This window comes from Orycteropus afer, unplaced genomic scaffold (genome assembly GCF_000298275.1).
Source record: "Orycteropus afer afer isolate SDZICR_OR568_19922 unplaced genomic scaffold, OryAfe1.0 scaffold00017, whole genome shotgun sequence".
In the NCBI taxonomy this organism is placed as follows: domain Eukaryota; kingdom Metazoa; phylum Chordata; class Mammalia; order Tubulidentata; family Orycteropodidae; genus Orycteropus; species Orycteropus afer.
Window position 1 is genome coordinate 15,263,553 of NW_006921604.1, and position 23,273 is coordinate 15,286,825.

At 39.7% G+C, this 23,273-nt stretch overlaps 1 protein-coding gene across 1 annotated transcript in view; it reads left to right on the plus strand.

Annotated features, from left to right (window-relative positions):
• Positions 1-885: 885 nt before the first annotated feature.
• The window catches only part of SLC9A2 (solute carrier family 9 member A2), a 167,147-nt gene continuing 144,759 nt past the window's right edge, over positions 886-23,273 (plus strand). The window contains exon 1 of the mRNA XM_007959546.1: positions 886-1,195. Within this exon, the coding sequence (XP_007957737.1) occupies positions 886-1,195 (310 nt within the window). The remainder of the gene's footprint in view (positions 1,196-23,273) is intronic.

A 23,273-nucleotide genomic window follows, 5' to 3' on the forward strand; every position in this document is an offset into this window, starting at 1 on the left:
AAAGCTTCAGTGCACGGAGGGAATACTTTGTGCACAATTTGTTAACACTTGGAAGGGGAACAAAATGAAGCTTCTCTATACTCTCTGCACCATCCACAGAGCTTCCCTGGATGTGGCAGCATGGCAGCCTCCGGGTTGGTCTCATAGCTTCTCACATCGCCAGTCCTAGCTTCTCTTCCCAAGCTTCTCTCTCCCGACCTCGCTCTTGAGGCACCTCCCGGCGAGTCCAGTGCACCAGGGTGTCCCCTCACAGAGGCCTGCGAGGGAAAGGACGCGACGCGTGGGTCTCGCTGGCCCCGCCACTGGCCACTGGATGGACTCCTCGACGCTGCCTCCGGGGGCGGAGACAGCCACGGCCACAGTGTGCCAGATGCGGTGATTCTACCCACTGCTCCCCGGCTCCCCGCGTGGCGGGGTCGTGGCGTGAGGTGCGGGCGAGAGTAAAGCGCAGCTGCAGGGCCCGGGGCCCCACGTCGCCCGCTGGCCCTGGCAGGTGCGCAGTGCGCCCGGCTTGTCCTCCCACCCCGCGGCCTGGGTGCCGCGCCCGCCCCACCCCCGCCCCTCCCCGCCTCCGCCCGCGGGCAGCGGAGGACAGGGCCTGCAGCTGCGGCCCGCGAGCTGCGCGGAACAGGGCATGGGTCTGCGGCAGGCGGCGGAGGGCAGCTGAGGATCCACGCCTGAGCCTGCCGTCGCCGTGTGCATCCCCCCGGGTATTCCACTTACCTGCAGTTGGGATCGAACTCTCTGGCTGCAGAGACCCGGCACTTCGGCGGCACTGGCGGCGGCTGCAGGCTGCTCTCGCTGTCCCGCACCTCGCAGGGCGGAGCGGGCAGCACTGCCCCTGGGCGATGCGCTGAGCGCCCGGCGGACAGAGCGCTTGGCTCCATGGCGGCGCCGGGAGCCGACCTCTTGGAGCCAACAGACACCGGGCGGAGCCTCCGGCCGCCGCTGCCGCTGTTGCTGCTACTAATCCTGCAGGTGGTCGGGCCAGAGGGCGCCCTGGCGGAGACCCTGCTGGGCGCTCCGAAGGCCATGGGCACCAGCTCCAGCCCACCCAGCCCCGCGAGCGTGGTGGCTCCCGGTACGACACCGTTCGAGGAAAGCCGGCTGCCGGTGTTCACCCTGGATTACCCCCACGTGCAGATCCCCTTTGAGATCACCCTGTGGATCTTGCTGGCCTCCCTGGCCAAGATTGGTGAGCGAGCAGACCCCAGAAGGTGGGGAATTGGGCAATTGAAGAGGGGGACAGACAATTGTCAGGGTCAGCGAGTTGACCTCTAGTTCGTGGCCATCTCCCGTGGACCAGGACGGGGGTGACAGAAAGAGCAGGCTCTACTAGTTGAAAAGGGCTCAGGCAGGGGCGTCTTCATACTTTGGTTCTTAAGTGGACAGTGTCCATGAAATGGCTCAATAGAAGTAGTCCTCGCATACTTAGCGATTTACTGCTTACTTTGCTTAAGATGCTAAGTATGACAACCCGTTGCCAGAGCTGAGACCTGTTTACTGAAGGAGGAGGCCAGTGGGCTTCAGTCTCACCTACAGGGAGAGAGGTGCAGGAGAGCTTTGGAGGCTAAATTGCTTAACCCCCTGGATGCTTGATGAGAGAGAGAGAGAGAGAGAGAGAGAGAGAGAGAGAGAGATGCACCTTGACAGTCACAAGGACCCTGCTGTGCGTGCCTCACTAATGAGGTACATGGAAAGGGACCAGAGACACCTGAGTGCCTGCAGCTATGTCTCCTCCCTCTTTTGGACTAAGGCTGTCATTGTCCAGGAAGCGTTTTTTTTGTTTGTTTGTTTGCTTTTTTTGTGTTTTGTTTTTTCCAGAAGTGACTAAGGCCAGATGAGTATTTTAACATAATTAACCTACTTTTCAAAACACCTTTAACTCTCATTTGGAAAAGGGAAGTCTTAGAATCTATTTTTCATCTTCATTTTGTCTCTCTATATAAACTTTTATGTTATGATCATGGTGCTATATATTCTTTTTTCTTTATATTTTAAAGTATTTTTCTTTACCTTACAATACATCAGCTAAATATAATAATTCAGAGAAAGTTGTTAAGTCAAAAGGATTCATATCTTACATATACTTTATGCATTTATCCTGTGAAAGGTCCTGTGCTGTAGGGTAAAGCAGATTTCAGAAAAGAAAGACACGCTGCCTATCCTCAAGGAGCTTATTGATGAGTAGGAGAGATGGCACACACACCGGTGACTGCAACACAGGAAAGTGCTAAGTAGGGTGAGTGAAAGTTCAAAAGGATAATAAGGCAGGGATCACTTCTTCGTGGAAAGGAAGCATTTAAACTGGATTCTCAAGAATGACCAAGCATATGGTCATTATGAGAGGGAACAACATTCCAGACAGCTATAAACAAAGGTATAAATTGGGAAGGAAGCACAAAACAGGTAAAAGGGGTATATGCTTATAGGAAGGGTGGAAATTGTGGGAGGTAAACCTGAAGTGAACCTTTGATGTCAGATAAATTAATTAGATTCCATTAGTGGTGACCAAAGGAGGCACATAATATTCAATTACTTTGCAGTGTGTAATTGTTGTTTCTGACATGGTTTTACTAGTTGAATATTTCAATGCCACCTGAGAAATAGGTGGACATAGAAATAGACTTCCCCATATAGCAAGCAGATTTGCACATTTTAATAATTCTTTGCTTATAATAATGAACTCAGACACAATCTTCTCCTACAGTTTTCACAACCAACTGTATGGTATAAGAAAGCTTTGTATTACCTCCTCTTCACAGATGTGGAAACTGAAGCCCAGGGAGTTCACATGAGTTGCCCACATGTACTCAAAGAGAAGACGCCAAATCCATTGCTCTCCTCACTCTTACTCTCTCCAAGCCTTCAGCCTTGATCACAGGGAGGGCTGTTTTGTGCCTTGTTTCCATTATTGCATCTTTGTTGCCATTTCTATCCCATTACAACTCTTTTCTCTGTTCTTCACTCTTGATTATCTTAATCTGATTAATTGCATTAATAGCAGCCGCTAGTAACCGTTTAAGTTCATTATTTCTAATTTTCAAAGCAACCACTCAGGGCAGGTATGATTATCCCATTTCATATAAGAGGAAATGGAGAAATGGGAAGATTAACTCACTCATGGGTGGTGAGCCAGAATTCTACCCAGGTCTGCGTGATACCTCATCTTTTTCTCTTTCCTAGAGGCTTGTTTTGTTGTGAGGATTACATGGGAATTGAGGTGTATGATATTCTTAGAACAATGCTAGACAAGTAGTAAGCACTAAAGAATTGCTGTCATCGTTATTAGCAGTGATAGTGGTAGTTATAGCAGCAGGAGTAACCCTGCGATTCTGGCACTACAGGTCCTTTTCCACTGTCCTGGGCTGCCTCCCATGTTTCCCTGGTTGTGTCTAATGCTCAGCCTTATGCTGGGGCTGCCTCTTTGTATGTGCTCTCTTTCTATCTTAATTGACCTTATCATTTTAATTGTATGTGTGTTCATCTTTTTTGACCTTATTACTTTTAATTGTGTGGTATTTTGTTAAAAGCTATCTGTGCCTGTGTGAGAGTTCACAAGTGTATTTAGAAAAAAAAAGTTATCTTATTGTTGCTGAGCATGTACACAACAAAGCACACACCAGTTCAACAATTTCTACATGTATAATTCAGAGACATTGTGTTTATTCTTCAAGTTGTGTAACCATTGTCCACCTCCTTTTCTGAGTTGTTCCTTCCCTGTCAACGTAAACTCACTGCCCTCTCAGCTTCCTGCAGGTACACTGATCTGCCCTTTAGCAGTCTTATCCCAGATACGTTTATATTCCTTGGCCCACTTATGCTCTACTTACCAAAGTTTCTGACTTTCCTTGGGCTGTGTTTCACTGTGGCAATCATGACATCTTGCACTTGCTGGCCTCCTGATCCATCTGCCTCTTTCAAGTTTTGAAGTTCTCTTCCTACTATTGACTGTTTCCTCTTAACTCCCGGCATCTGGGAAGATAGGCATGGGGTGACCTAGAGATGATAACAAAGAGACTCAGTGCCTCCTGGCCAGAGAGGGGTCTGAGCAGTCAAGGGGGGACTGCCAGGGTGGAGGGAGTTAGGGTATAATTCTCAGAGCAGAAAGATGCATTTAAGAATCTAAGAGTGAGTACTTAGGGTATCTCTCTAGGTTTTCTGTCTATAGCCCAGCATGGTTGTAATGCTGCAACTCTTCTTTCTAGAGGAGCTGGAAATGCTCAGAGACCTTACCCTTGCCTTCCCTCTCCCCATGAGGGACCTGAACTTTCTGTTTAGCTTTGGGGAAGACTGCCCTGGTACTGTGGAACACTTTTACAGCCCACTGAACAGTCATCAAGCTATTCAAATTCAACTTTCGTACTGCAGAGGCTATTGTTTGGGGGTGACTTACGTGACTTAATTTGTTCCTATTTGGAAAGGAGAGTGAATAGAGCTGATCATGGGAACATGAGACTATGAAGTAACATGAGTGTTAACTCATGCAAAATGCCACAGTGTTTTTTGGGATGCTTTGATACCGTGTACCTAGTGTACCTGAACTTACTTGTCCCAGAGAACATGGAGAAACCATGGTCAGTGATTTATCTCAACAAGGGTAACAGGTTGCTAAAAACTTGGAAGTGCCTAATAACATTTGTAGGAGGTTTAAATAATGCTTGGTGATGAATTCAGAATAGTTTCCTAGATGACAGATCAATATAATCTTTGAAATATTACAATCAGAGGTGAGAAACCTCATTTTTGGTAAAGGGTTAACTTTTCATTGCTTAATTTTTCATTTGTTTGCCTGATTTTCAAGAAAAATCCTCTAATTATTTGTCAAGAAAAAAAGTAGTTCTGCAGTTGTAAATAAAGTATATTTAAGATAAAAGAACATAGTATGTTTAGTACCATTTTGAAAAGTTTCAAAATTTTTGGCAACATCTCCCAATTCACTTTTTACTCAGGTCTTCACACATGTGGAGTTTTACTGTTTTTTTTTTTTTTTTTTAAAGTATTTAATATATTTTACATAAGGGTTGACTTTCTGCAAACTTAAATGTATGCTTTTCTTGATAAATCCTGTACATTAAGAATGAAGTACTACAGCCTGAAATAATAGGTAGCCAAAGAATTAAGATAAAAAAGATGTCCTAGCGTGGTTTCAGGAGCTCTGGTAGCATAGTGCCTAAGGCACTTTGACTGCTAACCAGAATGCTGGTGGTTCAAACTCACCATCCACTCCTCGTAAGGAAGAATGGGCAATCTACTTTCGTTGTGATGCTGACTCAGAAACCCAAGGAGGGATCACTATGAGTCAGTTCCAACTTGACGGCAAATAATAATGACAAGCATGTTTTTAAATAGTCTCTTTTGATTTCCTAGGCTATGAAGTAGGTCAGTGGTATTTGTGCTAAATTGGGATCCAGAAGACCTAGGTGGACTTGGGTGTACAGTCTAACTCAAGGACATTGTTTAAGGACATATCACTGGGTCCTCTGCTGTTTAAAGTAAAAGAGCTCCTTTTTTGACCTGTGTGGTTTCGAAAATACCACCCCCCCTTTTTTTTTAATATTCTCATGAACTTGACTTGTTTCCTTCTTTTTTCTAAGTGTCACCATTCTCCCTATCATTTTCATTTATTTTACTCCTAAACTGAAGGTTACCCAAACCAAACTCACTGCCATAAGTCAGTTCCTACTTGGATTTCCAAGGCTGTGAATTTTTATAGAAGCAGACTGTCTCATCTTTCTTCCATGGACCAGCTGGTAGGATCGAACCATCAACCTTTTGGTTGACAGCTAAATGCCTTAACCACTACACCACCAGAGCTCCTTTATCTTGGGGGTTAGGATGCAGAATTTTCTACTGCTCTCCATTCTGCTGCCTTGGAATTAAAGGATTTGCAATCTTATTATTTTAAAGGAAAGACAGAAAGCAATGTGCTTCTCCTCTGAGCTCCAGACTGTCCTGAATTTAAAATAGGAAACCTAAGAGTTTTGTATCTGCCTGATTTGCAGATAGCGTGATCTCTGCCATCTGTCTTTGCCCTTGATCTGTTTCTTGCCCTGCTTGGTTTTCCTGAAGCACATTCACCAGTTGGTTGGTGAGACTGACTCAGATAATGGGTGAAGCTCTTGATTTTCAGCTATGATTATTTGAACCACATCTTACATTATAACTTGTAATGTCAGCTGTTCCTGATGTCCTCTGCTCTCATTCTTCCATGTGTTGATTTGCAATAAGGTTAAAAGAAGAATTCTGATCCCTTTTTGTCTCAAAGCCTCCATCTCTTTCCATTGTGACACTCATACATTTTCTGTTTTCTCTTGGAAGGATGACTACCTGCTGGTCATGTTCTTTCTGATGACTAATCCAAGTACCTTCTTGGGAGGTGGCCTTCTAGAATTTTATCACAATAGGTAATTCCGCTGCAGAACTGTTTTTGTGTCTTTTTTAGTGGATACCAGGTAATTTTTCACCAATTGAAAACTTTACTCTTTGCATCAACTTTAACAATAAAAACAATATTTATCATTAATGGGATACTTCAAGTTATGCAGAATTCTTTCACATATCTTGAAGTCCAGAGAAGTATAAAAGAATCTTTTGTGTAAAATTGTCTGTTCCATATAAGATTGTAAAAACTCACCTCTGAAACCAAGTGATTTGCATAGATTTTGACCAAAGATTCCATGGCTTTAATAGTTATAGTCCTATTTGGCTTATCTCTGTTTTCTTGAGTCAATTTTGGTAATTTATCTTTTTCTGGAAAATTGTTGTTTTTATTACGTTTCTACATTGATTGTTGTTATTGTTGTTATGTGCCGTCGAGTTGGACCCAACTCATAGTGACCCCTCCTTTGGTTTCTGAGGCAGTATTACTATAGAAGTAGATTGCCCCATCTTCCTTCCAAGGAGTGGTTGATGGATTTGAACCGCCAGCCTTCTGGTTAGCAGTCAAGTGCCTTAGATTAGCAGAGAGTTATTTTTTATAATTTTACAAGTTTCTATCTGCATTTTGTTTTTTCTTTTTTTTAAACAATTTTAACATTTATTTTGTCTTTTTTTCTTACCTTGATCAAAATTATTAAAAGTTTATCAATTTTATAATTTTTCAAAGAATTAGATTTTGGTTGTTTCCTAATTCATTAATTTGCTCTCTTTCCTTTATTATTTACTTCCTCCTATTTGGGTTACTTTCTAATTTATTTTTATATTAAAAATGTATGTCATTAATTATTGATGTTGCTTGTTTTCTAATATACGGACTCTCACTTTATAAGATAGGAGCCCTGGTGGTGCAATAGTTAATTAAGGTTTTGGTTGCTGACCAAAAGGTCAGCATTTCAAACACACCAGTGGCTCCGGCTCCACAGGAGTAAAGACCTGGCTGTCTGCTCTCATAAAGATCACAGCCGAGGAAACCCTATGGGGCAGATCTACTTTGCCTAATGGGGTCACCATGAGTTGGAATCAACTTGACAGCACATAATGACAACTTTATAAGAATAATTCCTGAAAAAAACAAAACTTACAGTTGAAAACATAATTAATCTTATTTGTAATAGTTTCAATGGTAAGTATTTTTTATGACTCCTGAGCTCCAAGATTGCCATGCACTTATGCTAAATGGACATTAGTCTTATTAGAATGGACAAAATTACTTCTATACTTCTATAGTTAACTTTACTGTCATAACTCTTAAGAAGCTATTTTTACTTAATCAGTTTCTCCATAACATGATGATTTACCTATTCTCATTAAATTCAAAGCTGGGATACATTGTACGCTTAATAATATAATACACCACATACAAAATATATTCATATAATCAAAGTATATGCAAATTGATTTTGTTATAGATAATAATAATAAAGAGAATGGCAAAGGCAAAATAATTCAAGGAAACAATGAAAATGAAACATTATACTTCCTGAGTAAATTGCATTAGATTTTCACTCATAATGATCCTGTAGGATAGAGTAGAACTGCCTCATAGAGTTTCCAAGTCTGTAAATCCTAATAGAAGCAGATTGCCTCATCTTTTTCCTGTGGAGTGGGTAGTAGGTTTGAACCACTGAACTTTTGGTTAGCAATGGAAAGCTTTAACATCTATATCACCAGAGCTCCTGTAGATTGTTGCTACTGTGTATTGACTAAGGAGGTCTGGTAGTGTAGTGCCTAAGGCATTTGACTGCTAACCAGAAGGCTGGTGGTTTAAACCCACCAACTCCTCTTGGAAGAAAGACTGGGCAATCTACTTCTGTAAAGATTTTTCCCCTTGGAAACCCAAAGGGGGTTACTATGAGTTGGAATTGACTTATGGCAGTGAGTTTGGTGGGTTTTTGTTTTGTTTGTTTGTTGTTTTGTCTTGTATTAACTAGCAAACAGTGCATATTCTGAAAGGAAAATTTAAAATGTCTTTGATACAGCTGCAGAGACCATTGCTTGATGGATCTCATATCAGAGTGGTTAGCCTTAAGTTTATAAAATTGTCAGCTCAGTTAATAAAAGTTTTATGAATTTAAAAAATTCGTAACATCCAGTTTGATCCTCAGTAACACAGAGAAATGCTTTATGAACTGAAATAGAATTGTTAAATGAAACTCTTCTTAAAGATGAATTCTCATGATGCAAATGGATATACCTTGAAAAAAATAACAGTATATGCATTTAAAGTTATATACCTTTCTACTTTAGTTGCATTGTAAAGTTTTGATATATAAACCACACACAAAAAAAATGCACTGCCATTGAGTCAAACCCAACTCATAGTTACCCTGTTTGGGTTTCTGAGGCAGTATCACTATGGAAGTGGATTGCCCAACCTTCCTTCTGAGGAGTGGCTGGTGGGTTTGAACCACCAGTCTTCTGGTTAGCAGTCAAAATGTGTTAGGCATTATGCTACCAGAGCTTGTTTTCAAATTTTTTCAGTTCTAAGTATTTTTAAATTGCCCTTATGATTTTTAAAAAAATTTTAGCCTAATAATTAGAAGTGTACTCATTAGTTAATAAACATATGGAGTTTTGTGATTATTTTTTATTCATATTTTATTGTATTTTGTTTATATAGTGTGATCTGTATGACATGGATCTTTGCTATTGACTTAGATGTCCTCAGTGGCTTAGTATGTGACTGTTTTTTTCTTTATTTTCTGTATATACCTGAAAAAGGATGTTCATTCTCTATCAGTTGGGGTCAGTATCTTGTACACACACTTGCACACATACAGACACACACAGACTAGATCAAATTTCTCATTGTGATGTTCAGATCTTTGCCTTACCAATTGACTATTTTAACCATTTCTTAAGTACGTTAAAATCAACTTCTAAAATTGTAAATCTTAATTTCTGTTTTTAATTTTGTTGATTTTTGTTTTATGTAATTTAATGCTATGTTATTAGGTATATACTGGTTCAATATTGTTGTATATTCCTTGCGAATTTTCTCTTCAATCACTAAGTTATTCCTTTCTTTATTTCTACTAATTCTCTTTGGTTCAAAGTCTATTCTAGCAAATTGCTCTTCAAGATAATAGGAAATTTTGCACATATACCTTTTTTCCCTGTCTGTGCTTTCCACATCTGTATTTCCCAGATACTTCTTTCCCCACACCTTTACTATCAACTCAGCTGAATAATTTTCTTTAAGTGTATCTTATTAAACTGTGTATAACTGGATTTTGTATCTTTAATTCAAAATTTCAAACCTCTGTATATAAAAAGAGTCTAATCACTTTACAATTGTTGTAATGATATATTTACACTTATTTTGTTTTCTATTTATTGTACTTTTACTAGATGTTTTTATCTTCCTTTCTTGTCCTATTTGGGGTTGGTCATTTTTTTCCATCATTTTTTCTTTTTTGCACACTATTATTCATTCTATCTCTATTCCTTTTGTGGTCATTCTTAAATATTTAATATGATTATTTGATTTAATAGGAGCCAGATCAGACTGCCTGGCTCATATCCCAGGTACATTTCACCACATATTTTGTAGTCATGTGATCTTGGGTAAATAACTTAAACTCCAGGCTCAGTAGCCTTTGTGGTAAAATGGGGACAATAAAAGTACCAACATCATAGGGTGTTGTGAGAATCAAATTAGTTTATAAATGTAAAGTGTTGAAATAATTGTCTGGAACATAGTAAACATTGTATTTGCTATTTTTATGATTAGCATCCTCTTTCTGAATAATAAAATAACCAAAAATTCTTTATCTGCTATCTCCCTGCTCCATTATTCCATTCTATTTTTTTGTATTGAAATTTAGATCTCATCTGTATATAACTTCTTCTAAATCAGTTTTTCTAAAAAAAAAATAATTTACATGGACTTGCAAATATGTTTTTTTCGCTGTTACTTCTCTCCTCTCTGTTCCTCCAGATTGTTTTCTTTTTACTGAAACATGTTCTTTAGTAGATACTTTCCAGAAGACCTCTGAAGAGTGCATTCTCTTATTCTTTGTTTGAGAATGTCTTTATTTTGATTTAACTATTGAATGATAATATATTTTGGTATTGATTGAGAAGTCCTCTGTAGTTTTTGGAGTTTTGGAATTTTGGGTGATTATGACTTAGATGATGCTATTTCATCCCTTTTTGCCCTCTTTTGTTGCTGAGGAGAATTATATTGTTGCTCTCATTGTCCTTTGGAATTAGTCTCATTTTTTTCTTTGGGTCCATTTAAGATTATTTGGTTATTTCTAATATTCTACAGTTTGCTGGATAGAACCAGATACAGATTTATTTTATTTTTCTTGCTTGGGACCTGTGCTTCTTTACTGTTGTTTACATTTTACAACTCTTTCCTTTTCTGAGCATTTTCTTGGTGATTTTATCAGTAATGTTTCCAGCTTACCAGATCAATTTCTGTGTGTTGCTAATTGGTGCTTGACCTACTCCTTGGATATTTAATTTTAATCACTATAAGGTTGTGGGGTTTTTTTTGGCCCTTTTTCAAATCCATCCAAATTTTGTGCATATTCTTCTACTATGTATATATATATTTAATATTTGTGTCCCTCTTTTCATTTCTTTACTCATTGAAACCATAAAAAGAAAAAAAAAAGACTCACGGTTGTCCAGTCAATTGACTCCTTTCAGATGGTTCTGTTGTTTCTGGTTCTTTGATTCTTTTTTTTTTTTTAGTCACATCTATTCATTTTCCTTTTTGGATATTTATTTCCTTATATACTTTGTATTTTTAATTGTAAGATTAGCTTCAGCAAAGGATCTTTATTTGGTAGGAGTTGATATTCCTTAAGTTTGAAAATGTCTTGACAAAATGATTTTGAAGTTAATTTCTTGCTGGGACACAAGATTTCATTGATCAGTTTTTAATATTGATTTCTTTCTTAGCTAAGTCTTCCTAGGAGTACTGTAAAAGTAAACCTTCTACCTGTATGTGGTACAGACCTCGAGTTTTATACTTCATACGTAAAATTTTCCCCTACCCAAGGCCTCAGAGAGCTGACACATTTCTTTGCTTTTTCCCTGGGCCTTTAAAAAAATCTATTTATTTACTTAGGAGAGAATGACTCCTTGAGACACAAGCATTTATGCAAGAGTCCTTCCTTTAATAGTCTGAAGTCAAAATTCTTGTCCTCATCTAAGTTTCACAATGTCAGGTCCTACCACATTTGGCACGTATATAAAGTTTATGGATATGTTCTGCTCATAGAATACAGTGGCTTCTTTTTTATGAAAGGTAAAAATATAGTTCACTAGTTTTTCTTTCTGCAGGAGGTCTGACTACTGTGCCTTTGTTTCATCTTCTGTGTTTTTTATACTATGCTACAAGAGGAATTGCTCTACAGTTTTGGATGTGTTAGGCCTTAATAAGCTTTGGAAAAAATACCTCCAGATTACAGATAAGGAGATCCTATTGTAATCCTGGGGAGCTCTGGTAGCATAGTGGCTAAGACACTTGCCTGCTAACCAGATGGCTGGCGGTTCAAACCCACCAGCCACTCCTCGGAAGGAAGGTTGGGCAATCCTACTTCCGTAGTGATACTGCCTCGGAAACCCAAGGAGGGGTCGCTATGAGTCGGGGCCGACTCGACGGCACATAACAACAACAACAACATTGTAATCCTGATGGCACAGTGGTTAAGCATTCGGCTACTAACAGAAAGATCGGTGGTTTGAATCTACCAGTCATTCCTCAGAAGAAAGTTGTGGCAGTCAGTTTCTATAAAGATTACATCCTCGAAAACCCTACTTGACAGAGCTAATCTGTCCTATAGGGTTGCTATGAGTTGGAATTGACTCAATGATAATGAGTTTTTATTGTAATCCCAGTTATGCCATTCATGTGGTCATATTACCTATCTCACCCTTGAATCTAAGTTTTAGAAGTGGGTATATATATCTGTTCTGGCTTTTTAATATTTTCACCTGGATAATATGAGAAGCATGGATTTATTATATTGAAATGATGACTAGACATGAGAGTATGGTCATTCTAAGTGACATAAACACAATTACACATTATTTTCTTGTAATTACATCTTTTAAGTATAATGAATCATAATTGATGTACTTCCTGCAATGATCCTGTACATTGTTCATCACCATATAAGGGCTTTCTAATCTTTATTTTCAAAATATATCTCTTATTTGAAGACGTCTTATACAGCTCTCCCTGCTCAGTAATTCCAGGGGAGGGTGGGAGAGAAAGGTCTCCATGATTCTACAGCAATATCATATTTTAAAGGTGAATCTCATGTCTTAGTGTTGGCATACAAAGACTCACATGTGAAAGACAGAAAGAACAAAATCACATTCACAATTATATTTAGATATTTCCACTGAAAATGAATCCGATTATACATGACCCAACCTGCATGTGAAAGTACTCTAAAGAAGTTTGAAGGTTTTGTTGTTCACAGAAAGTCCCTTATAGAGTCACAAGACAGTAAAATAACTCCCTTGCTTTATTTCCATGATTCCCTCCCTGGTAATTCTGCTACTCTCAGTTCCTGTTCTTGTTTCCTACAGATCCACAGGCTGGGAAACCTGATCAGTGTAACACAACCAAGCGTAATCTTTTATTGCTGCATTGGAGGGTGGAGATGGGTGACACTGAGTAATCCCTCTATCAGGGTTTCTTTAATAAAATAATAATAACTAACAACTATGGAGCATTATTCCTTGCTAAATAGCTGGGCCAAGTGCTTTGCATTATTTTATTTAATCCTTATGGTAACTCTAGGATGGTAGGTATCATTATTATCCCCATTCTTAAAAACAGATGATGAAACAGGTTTAAGGAGGTTAGGTAATTTGTCCAAGGTATCACAACTATTAAGTGGTAAAAGTGGGATTTGAGCTCATGCAGTCTTTATCACAGCTCACGTTCTTTATCACTCTACTAAGGTTTCAATTCGCAGCCAATATACCTCATGCACAGCCATACCTGTCTGTCGGTGGAGGCTTGCATGTTGCCCTGAAGCTGAAGAGGTTTCAGTGGAGCTTCTTAACTAAGATGGACTAGGAAGAAAGGTTTGGCAAACTACCCCTGAAATCAGCCAACGAAAACCCTATAGATCACAAGGTTTCGATCCACAGCTGATGAGGGGATGCAGGACTGGGTAGCATTTTGTCCCATTGTGCATAGGGTTGCCATGAGCCAGGGGCTGATTTGCCCACAGCTAATATCAACAATAAATAGCTTGCTCTGCCTCCTTCCCTCTCATGGGAAAGGATATTAAAGTTTCCTACATTTGTCTGTAGTTTATGAAGCACCCTGATGTGCCTTATCTCACTCACTCTTAACTGGTAGCCAGCAGCCTTCCCTTGAGTCTCAGGCATGACCTGAGATTTACAACTTCATATTAATAGTCTCAGATTTTCATTGTAAGATCAGACAATATAATACCATCCCTGTCAATTTCACAGAAGCATTTTGAAGGCCAACTAAAATAGTATCCATAAGCAAATTATGACCTTAAAGGTAAATTAACATAGTCCACAACTCTGTAAATTAAGTAGGTAGGACAGAAAGAGCCAACAAAAAATGGAGACCCCAAAAGACTGAGAAATTTGTCCAAGGTGGCATACCTTGTAAGTAGGGTCAGAGTCAGCACTTGAGTCTACACAGCTTCTGAATCTTGGTCTAGCCTTTTTATGTTGCCCATGATTTAAGGAACATAGCATTTTAATGTTTTTAAAATATATATTTAATATGATAAGGATTTATAGTTTAAAGTTTCAACCCATGCAACTTAGATACCATAAAACTGACACTCATTAATAGACCAAATTTCAAGCCTAACAGATTTATAGGAGAAAGATGTTCAAATGTTTCAGTTTCACATGCAGACACACACATACACACACATATTGAAGTACATGTACAAAAATGCTCATGTATACAGAAACACACATACATGGCATTCATTAGGACATAAACTCCAAGAGGAAATGGACTTTGTTTGACTCACTGTCTAGAACACATCTGGCACATGGTAGGCAGTTTTGGAAATATTGGACTGAATAAGCTTTGGAAAGATAACCCCAGATTAGAAATAGGAGACCCTATTTTAATCTTGGGAGCTCTGGTAGCATAGTGGCTAAGGCACTTGACTGCTAACCAGAAGGCTGGCGGTTCAAACCCACCAGCCACTCCTCGGAAGGAAGGTTGGGCAATCTACTTCCGTAGTGATACTGCCTTGGAAACCCAAGGAGGGGTTGCTATGAGTCGGGTCCGACTCGACAACACATAACAACAACAACAACAACAACAATTTTAACCTTAGGTCTGCCATCAATGTGGCCTTTGGCATGTCTTCACCTACATTACTCTTAAATTTAATTAGTAGATGTGGGATATATATTTGTTCCAGCTCTTTAATATTTCCTCGAGGATAATGTGAGATTCCTTGTAAGGGAGGTAAGGGAGAACATGATGTATAACAAAGCTTTTGCCAAAGGAACTTAAGCCAAGAGAAGCATGAGTTTATTGATGTGTAAACATGGGAGTACTCCTGGGAATTTCAGGAGACCCAATAACTGCTTGATCTATTCTGTGTCAGTAAGGTCCAAGGCAGTTAACTTGAGCACATGCCAAGGGGGAAATGAGTTTTTCAGCAGGTGATTCTTAAATCATCTTGCACTACTTGTACAAATAGGGTTTCTTTAGGAATCTAGATATAAAAGCTTTTTTTTTTTACTTTTTTATTGTGATTTGGGTGAAAGTTTCAGAGCAAATTAGTTTTCCATTCAACAGTTTATACAGACTTTGTTTCATGTCATTGATTACAGTCCCCACAATGAAATAGCTCTCTTCCCAATTCCTCTATATTTTTCTCGTTTCCACCCCAATTTCTTTTCTTATCCCTTCTTGCCTTCTGAGCTTTATCCCTTGGCAAATGCTGTCTTTGTGATCTTGTATGGTTGATTGTTCTAAGGAGTGTGTACCTTCCTGGTGTAATCGTTCACCTTATTGGCCTGTCTGTTGTTTGGCTGAAAGTTGAGCTATTGGGGTGAGCTCAGTTCCAGGCTTGAAAGGTATTTTAGGGCCATAGCCTTGGAAATTCTACCAGTCTCTACCAGACCAGTAAGTTTGGTCTTTTTATGATTGTGAGTTTTGTTCCACACTTTTCTTCCACTGTCTCCAGGACTTGCTATTGTGACTTAGATAGGAAAGCATTTTAAAGACAAATGCTGCCAAAATTAATTATTGATATTTTTGAAATATCAAGCAGTGCTTTTTATGACTGGTATCCTAAGCAGAATTGCAAATGGGCTGGTGCTACATTTTCTCTAACAAAACTCTAACATGGTGCTTTGTTAACGTAGAATGAGAAATAGTGGCTCCCCTTTCTATCTGATGAAACATCTCATCTTCAGGGCTGAGAGGCATACAATGCTAGTATCTACAAGTCTCCTCTGCTTGCTTAGGAGAAGGGCATCATTCTTTGTGCATTCTCTTAAGAACTGTCTGAAAGATCATAGAAGATACTGACTTTATCTTAAGAAGCTGAACTTTTTAAGGGAATAAGAAAATACATGTGCCTGTCTGAGTAACTCCTGTCCCATTGGGGGCATCGGTGGCTCAGTGGTAGAATTCTTGCCTTCCATGCAGGAAACTTTGAAATATCAAGCAGTGCTTGATATTTGATTCAATTCCCAACCAAGGTACTACATGCACAGCCATTACCATCTGTCACTGGGGGCTTGTGTGTTGCTATGATGCTGAGCAAATTCCCACAGAGCTTCCAGAATAAGATGGACTAGCAAGAAGGGCCTAGCAATCTACAGGTGAAAATCAGTCCGTGAAAACTCTGTGGATCACAATGTTCCAACCTGAATGCAGCTCAAAACAGTCATTCTGTATTCTATTGCCTGCATTTACTTTCTTCAGAGCTCTTATCACTATTGGACATTTATTTATTTATTTATTTGTCAGTTTGTGTACTCCCTGTCTCTCCCCACTAGAGTAGAAACTCCAGGGACCAAGGCCTTGTCTCTTCAGTTTGTGTCTGCCTCAGTGGAGCTTAGAATGTGTGTATTGAAAATGAATGATATCGTCAATCTTAATAGTGTTGTTGTTATTATGTGCCACTGAGTCGGGCCTGATTCATAGCAACTCCTTCTTGGGTTTCCGAGGCAGTATCACTGTGGAAGTAGATTGCCCAACCTTCCTTCCGAGGAGTGTTTGGTGGGTTTGAGCTGCCAGCCTTCTGGTTAGAACTCAAGTGCCTTAGGCACTATGCTACCAGAGCTCCTATCTTAATAATAGTGTGTTGTTATATTTTTCATTGTTGCACATCTATAACATCTAGTGGATCCTCAACACAGTCTTTATTTTGTTTTGTTTTTCTTTACTGCTGGCATTTGTTCCTTTAGGCACTCATATGCTACACCTCACTCTGATTCAGGCAAAGGGATTTGGTTGATAGATAGCTAAGTGATGGATTTAACAGTTTTACTCCAATTTAAATAGTTCCCCCCCCCCTTTCTCTTTTCATTTGATCTTCATGTTTTCTTTTTGTGTTTTCAGGATACTGGAACCAGGGAAGTTGTTACTTTCCATAAATGTCTGAAAAGACACCATGTATAATTGGCAGGACTTTAGTTCTTGATTTTTCCATTCAATGAGTTAGTAAGTTTGGCTAATACTTTAATGAAACATAATACCTATAATGTGGGAGCCCTGGTAGCCTAGTGCCTAAGGTACTTGACTGCTAACCAGAAGGCTGGAGGTTCAAACCCACCAGCCACTCCTCAGGAGGAAGGTTGGGCAATCTACTTCCATAGTGATACCGGCTTGGAAACCCAAAGAGGGGTCGCTATGAGTTGGGTTCGACTCGACGGCACATAACAACAACAACAACAACAACAATACCTATAATGTAGGTAAAACAAGAAGCAGCTACATAAATTCTTAACACACTTATATCGTGACACTCACTGAAACACCTTTGATATTTGCAACTGTAAGTAAATGGAAGGATGTGTAGATGTACAAAGACCAATAAACCAGTTGTCATCTAGCTGGTGTTCGACTTATGGAGTTGACTTGATGACAGCTGGTTTTAGCAGTATCTAGTGCCATTGTGGTGGTTGTTAGGTGCCATCCAGTTGGCTCTGACTCATAGCGACCCCATGTACAATGGAACGAAATACTGCCCAGTCCTGTACTAGCCTCACAATCTTTGCTATGCTTAAGCCCATCATTGCAGCCACTGTCGATCCTTCTTGTTGAGGGTGTTCCCCTTTTCTTTGACCCTCTGTTTTATTGAGCATGATATCCTTTTCCAGGGATTGGTCCCTTCTGAGAGCATGACCAAAGTACATGAGATAAATTCTAGCAATCCTTGCTTCTAAGGAGCTTCTGGCTACTTCATCCAAGACTGATTTGTTCATTCTTCTAGCTGTCAATGGCAATTTTCAGTATTCTTCACCAATACCACAATTCAAATGCATCAATTATTTGGTCTTCCTTATTCATTGTCTAGCTTTCACATGTGTATGAGGCTGTTGAAAATGGTATGGCTTATTGAGGCACACTTCAGTCTTCAAAGTAACGTATTTGCTCTTTAATACTTTAAAAGGTCTTTTTGCAGCTCTGATGGCATAGTGCCTAAGGCATTTAACTGCTAACCAGAAGGCTGGCAGTTCAAACCCACCAGCCACTTCTTGGAAGGAAGATTGGGCAATATACTTCCATAGCAATACTGCCTCGGAAACCCAAGGAGAGAAGGAAGGGTTGACTATGAGTCAAATTCAACACCACAGTAGTGAGGTTTTTATTTTGTTTTGTTTTGTTTTTTGCAGCAGATTAGCCCAGTGCAATATGGCATCTGATTTCATCTGATTCTTGACTGCTGCTTCCATGGATGTTGATTGGATCCAAGTAAAATGAAATCCCTGGCAACTTCCATCTTTTCTCCATTTATGATGATGTTACCTCTTTGGGGTCCATTTGTTAGGATTTTTGTTTTCCTCCAATCCTGATGTTGAACGTTGTTATTGTTGTTAGGTGCTGCTGAGTCAGCTCTGACTCATAGTGACCCTGAGTACCCTGTTATACCCTGAGTACAACAGAACAAAACATTTTCTGGTCCTGCACCATCCTCACAATCCTTGCGCTGCTTCAACTCATCATTGCAGTCACTGTGTCAATCCATCTCATTGAGGGTCTTCCCCTTTTTTGGCTGACCTTCTATCTACTTTACCAACCATAATATCCTTCTCCAGGGAGTGGTCCTTTCTGACAACATGACCAAAGAAGGTGAGATTTCATCTCACTTCCAAGGAGTATTTTGGCTGCACTTCTTCCAGGACAGATTTGTTCATTCTTTTGGCAATCTGTGATATTTTTAATATTCTTCATCAACACCACAATTCAACAGCATCAACTCCTCTTTGGTCTTCCTTATTCATTCCCCAGTTTTCACAAGCATATGAGGTTATTGAAAATATCATGTTTTGGGTCAGGCATACCTTAGTGTACAAAATAACATCTTTGTTTCTGAACACTCTAAAGAGGTGTTTTGTAGCAGATTTACCCAGTGTAGTATGATGTCTCATTTCCTGATTACTGCTTCCATGGGTTTTGACTGTGGATCCAGGTAAAATGAAATCCCTGACAATTTCAAGCTTTTTTTCCATTGATCATGATATTGCATATTGGTCCAATTATGAGGATTTTTGTTTTCTTTATGTTGAAGTGTAGTGCATATTGAAGACTGTAGTCTTTTATCTTCATCAGTAAATGCTTCAAGTCCTCTTTACTTTCAGCAAGCCAAGTTGTGTCATCTGCATATTGTAGGCTGTTAATGAGTCTTCCTTCAATCTCGATGCCACGTTCTTCTTCACATAGTCTAGCTTCTCAGATTATTTTCTCAGCATACAGATTGAATAAGTATGGTGACAGGATACAATCCTGATGCTTACCTATCCTCTCGTTCTTTTTGAATGACTGCCTTCTGATCTGTATATGGGTTTCTCATGAGTACAATTAAATGCTCTGGAATTCTCATTCTTTGGAGTGTCATCCATAATTTATTATGGTCCATACAGTCAAATACCTTTGCATAGTCAATAAAACACAGGTGAACATCTCTCTGGTATTCTGCTTTCAGCCAAGATCCATATGTCATCAGCAATTTTATCCCTGGTGCCATTAGTTGGAGTCAACTCAACCGCAACTTGTTAGTTGATTGGTTGGTTGGGTGCATGGGTGGTGCAAATGGTTTACACACTTGGCTGCTAACCAAAAGGCTGGAGGTTCCAATCCACCCAAAGACACCTCAGAAAAAAGACCTAAAAATCTACTTCAGAAAAATCAGGCACTGAAAACACTATGAGGCACAACAGTTCTACTCTGATACACATTAGGTGGCTATGAAAAGACAATGGAGTTAGTAATCAGAAGTCATGAAGCAGGAAAAATGAAGAAAAAAAGTTATGATTCTACAAAATATAGAAAATACTATAATTTTCTATTAGTTTCTTAATTTAGCTTCAGTCACCAGTGTGTAATTATTTCCCCTTTCATGTAAATAACTGGTGACTGCAGTATAATGTTGTTGTTGTTATTTGCCATCGAGTCGGACCCGACTCATAGTGACCCTTCCTTGGGTTTCCAAGGCAATATCACTACGGAAGTAGATTGCTCAACCTTCCTTCAGAGGAGTGGCTGGTGGGTTTGAACCTCCAGCCTTCTGGTTAGCAGTCAAGTGCCTTAGGAACTATGCTACCAGAGCTCCTCAGTATAGTGTTAGGAACCACTTATTTGAAAAATGAAATTAGGTAGCAATTACTAGCAGCTGAGGGTTTCTTTACTAAACTTTGATTTATTTATTTTAAACAAGTGGTGAATTTGTTTAGAAGGCAGTCTCATAAAAGAATAAAAACCTAACAGAAAATAAAACTACAACATAAGGTGGGTGAGTGGGTGGAGTAGACTCCCTGTAAGACTTTGTACAACTTAATTATAGCAATGGGCAAACAACAAAACCAGAATTGGCATAAATCATTTACTACCACATGAGTTGAAAGAATGACAAATCCTAGGGTTTAACATCTTGCCTGGGGCGATAGAATAAAAATTGCTTTCAACTCTTGCCCTGCATGGAAAGTTATGAGTCCAGATTACAGTACAAGCAGTTCCAAGGTTACTATGTACAACCTATAGTTATGAATCTACCCTCATAAAGGCTATTACAATTTTGAGGTACATACAATAGTTTGTTAGAACAAATGGATGCTACTTTGTGATGCACATCAAAACATAATTATTACTCTATTATTATGGTAAAGATTTTTTTGTACCTGTAGGTGTTTCTTTAATATTTTTTATACATAGAAAGGTTCATGATATACTATAGGCTAACAAACATTTGATTAACTAACATTAGTTATGAACCATACATAACTGTTCTGATTTACGAACAAATCTGGAGACTGACTGTATACCAGAATCCTTATCACCACTTACCTAGCACAGAGCCTCCTCCCTTTCTTCCTTCCTCCCTCAGTCCACATTAATATGCAAATTTCTATTAAAAAATAGTCATCAGAAATTAAGTACACCCTCAATTTTGTAAAGAGCTCTGGTGGTGCAGTGCCTAAGGCATTCGACTGCTAACCAGAAGGCTAGTGGTTCAAACCCACCAGCCACTCCACAGACGGAACACTGGGCAATCTACTTCCATAAAGATTTATCACCTTGAAAACCCAAAAGACGTCACTATGAGTCGGTATCAGCTTGATGGCAGTGAATTTGGTTCTTTTTATCAACTTTGTAATCCCCCTCAAAATAATGTCTGTATACTGGAAGTTTTTATTCTCAGAATGCTCTTTTCAAATCTAATCATTTCTTGGTCAAACCTCATCATCAAGTGGCATTTCTGAAAAAATAAATAAATAGGAGCCCTAGAATCACAAGAAGGCAAAACTCAGTAAAGTTAAAGATGTTTGGAATCATACGATTGAATCTGTTTCATAGCTGTCAAATCTAAGCTGCTGTCGTGATGGATTCAGAAATCCTCTGACCACCTCCGCTGCATTTCATATGAAAAAGGAGTCAAAGACTTTTCTAAATAAGAATATTCAGTTTAAAGTAGGCAGTGTTAGCATGACCAAGGGCAGCTCTCAGTATTTTACCTACATGAATCTTATTTCCCACCTGGATGTATTGGAAATTCCCTTGGAATCTGTGGATTGCTCAGCATGGTGAGGCACACATTTCACATCCAGGTATAATATATACAGAAATACTTTGAGAACTGTCCAGTGTCAGTATTATTTCCTGGTGTAGAGTTGCTGCCTCTCTATGCAGTAAGGGCATAGCTAAGCCATCTATAATGTGGGAGTTATATGGAGGGTGCTAAAGGTGCTCTCTGGTGGCGTAGTGGTGGTTAAGGCATTCAGCTGCTAAAACCAAATGATTTGTGATTCGAACTCACCAGCTGCTCCATGGGAGAAAGATATGACAGTGCTTCTGTAAAAAATTACAGCCTTGGAAGCCCCATGGGGCAGATCTACTCTGTCCTATAGAGTCACTATGAGTCAGCAGCAACTTGATTGCAGTGGGTTTGTTTTTTTTAGTGGAAGGTGCAGCATGTATGTTTGGTCATTATTGCATTGTGCTCATGGAGTATTTTGCAAAATTCATATAACATAAACCTAATATTGCTCTACTGGTTGTCACAGAATCTGAGCATGCTAATGGGAAGAACTGAACATCTTCAGAATCAGAGGGTGGGTCTTACCTCCATACCCCTCCTCCAGGGCCTTTTCCACTTCTAGCTTCAAAAAGGAGCATGTGACCCATTAGTAGAGTTATCTAAAATGCCGAACTTTGTAGGAAGTAAGGAGCTCTGGTGGCATAGTGCCTAAGGCATTTGACTGTTATCCAGAAGATTGGTGGTTCAAATCTACCAGCCACTGTGTGGAATGAAGACTGGGCAATCTACTTCTGTAAAGAGGTAACCTTCCTTGGAAACCCAAACGGGGTCCCTGTGAGTCTGAATGGACTCAATGGCAGTAAGTTTTTTGGTTTTTATGGGAAGTAGCTACTTTAGTTATCAAATGCTGCTATACCAGAAATACCATAAATGCATGGCTTTAACAAAATTTATTCTTTCACAGTTTACCAAAAGCAACCCAAACTCACTGCAGTTGAGTCCGATCTGACTTATAGTGACCCCTCCTTGGCTTTCGGAGGCAGTATCACTATGGAGGTAGATTGCCCAATCTTCCTTCCGAGGGGTGGCTGGTGAATTTGAACTGCTAGCCTTCTGGTTAGCAGTCAAATGCCATAGGCACTACGCCACCAGAGCTCACAGTTTAGGAGGCTAGAAATCCAAATTCAGAGTGCTGGCTCTAGGGGAAGACTTTTCTCTCTCTGTTGGACCACAGTTTAGAAGGAAAGTCCTTGTCTGTCTTCTTTCATCATCTGTGGGCCTGACATTCCTTGGAGATTTCTGTATGTTTTGACATCAGTCTTCCCCTGGGTTCAGGAGGTTCCTAACACAGGGACCCTGGGTCTGAAGGGTGCACTCTTTCCTGGCTCTTTCTTGGTGGTAGTAACTCCCTCTCATCTCTGCTTGCCTGTAATCTCTTTTATATCTCAAAATTGATTGATTCAAAATACAACCTAATTCTGTAAATTGCACTCTGCCCTAGCATAGTGGCTAAGACACTTGCCTGCTAACCAGACGGCTGGCGGTTCAAACCCAGCAGACACTCCTCGGAAGGAAGGTTGGGCAATCCTACTTCCGTAGTGATGTTGTTGTTGTTGTTGTTGTTATGTGCCGTCG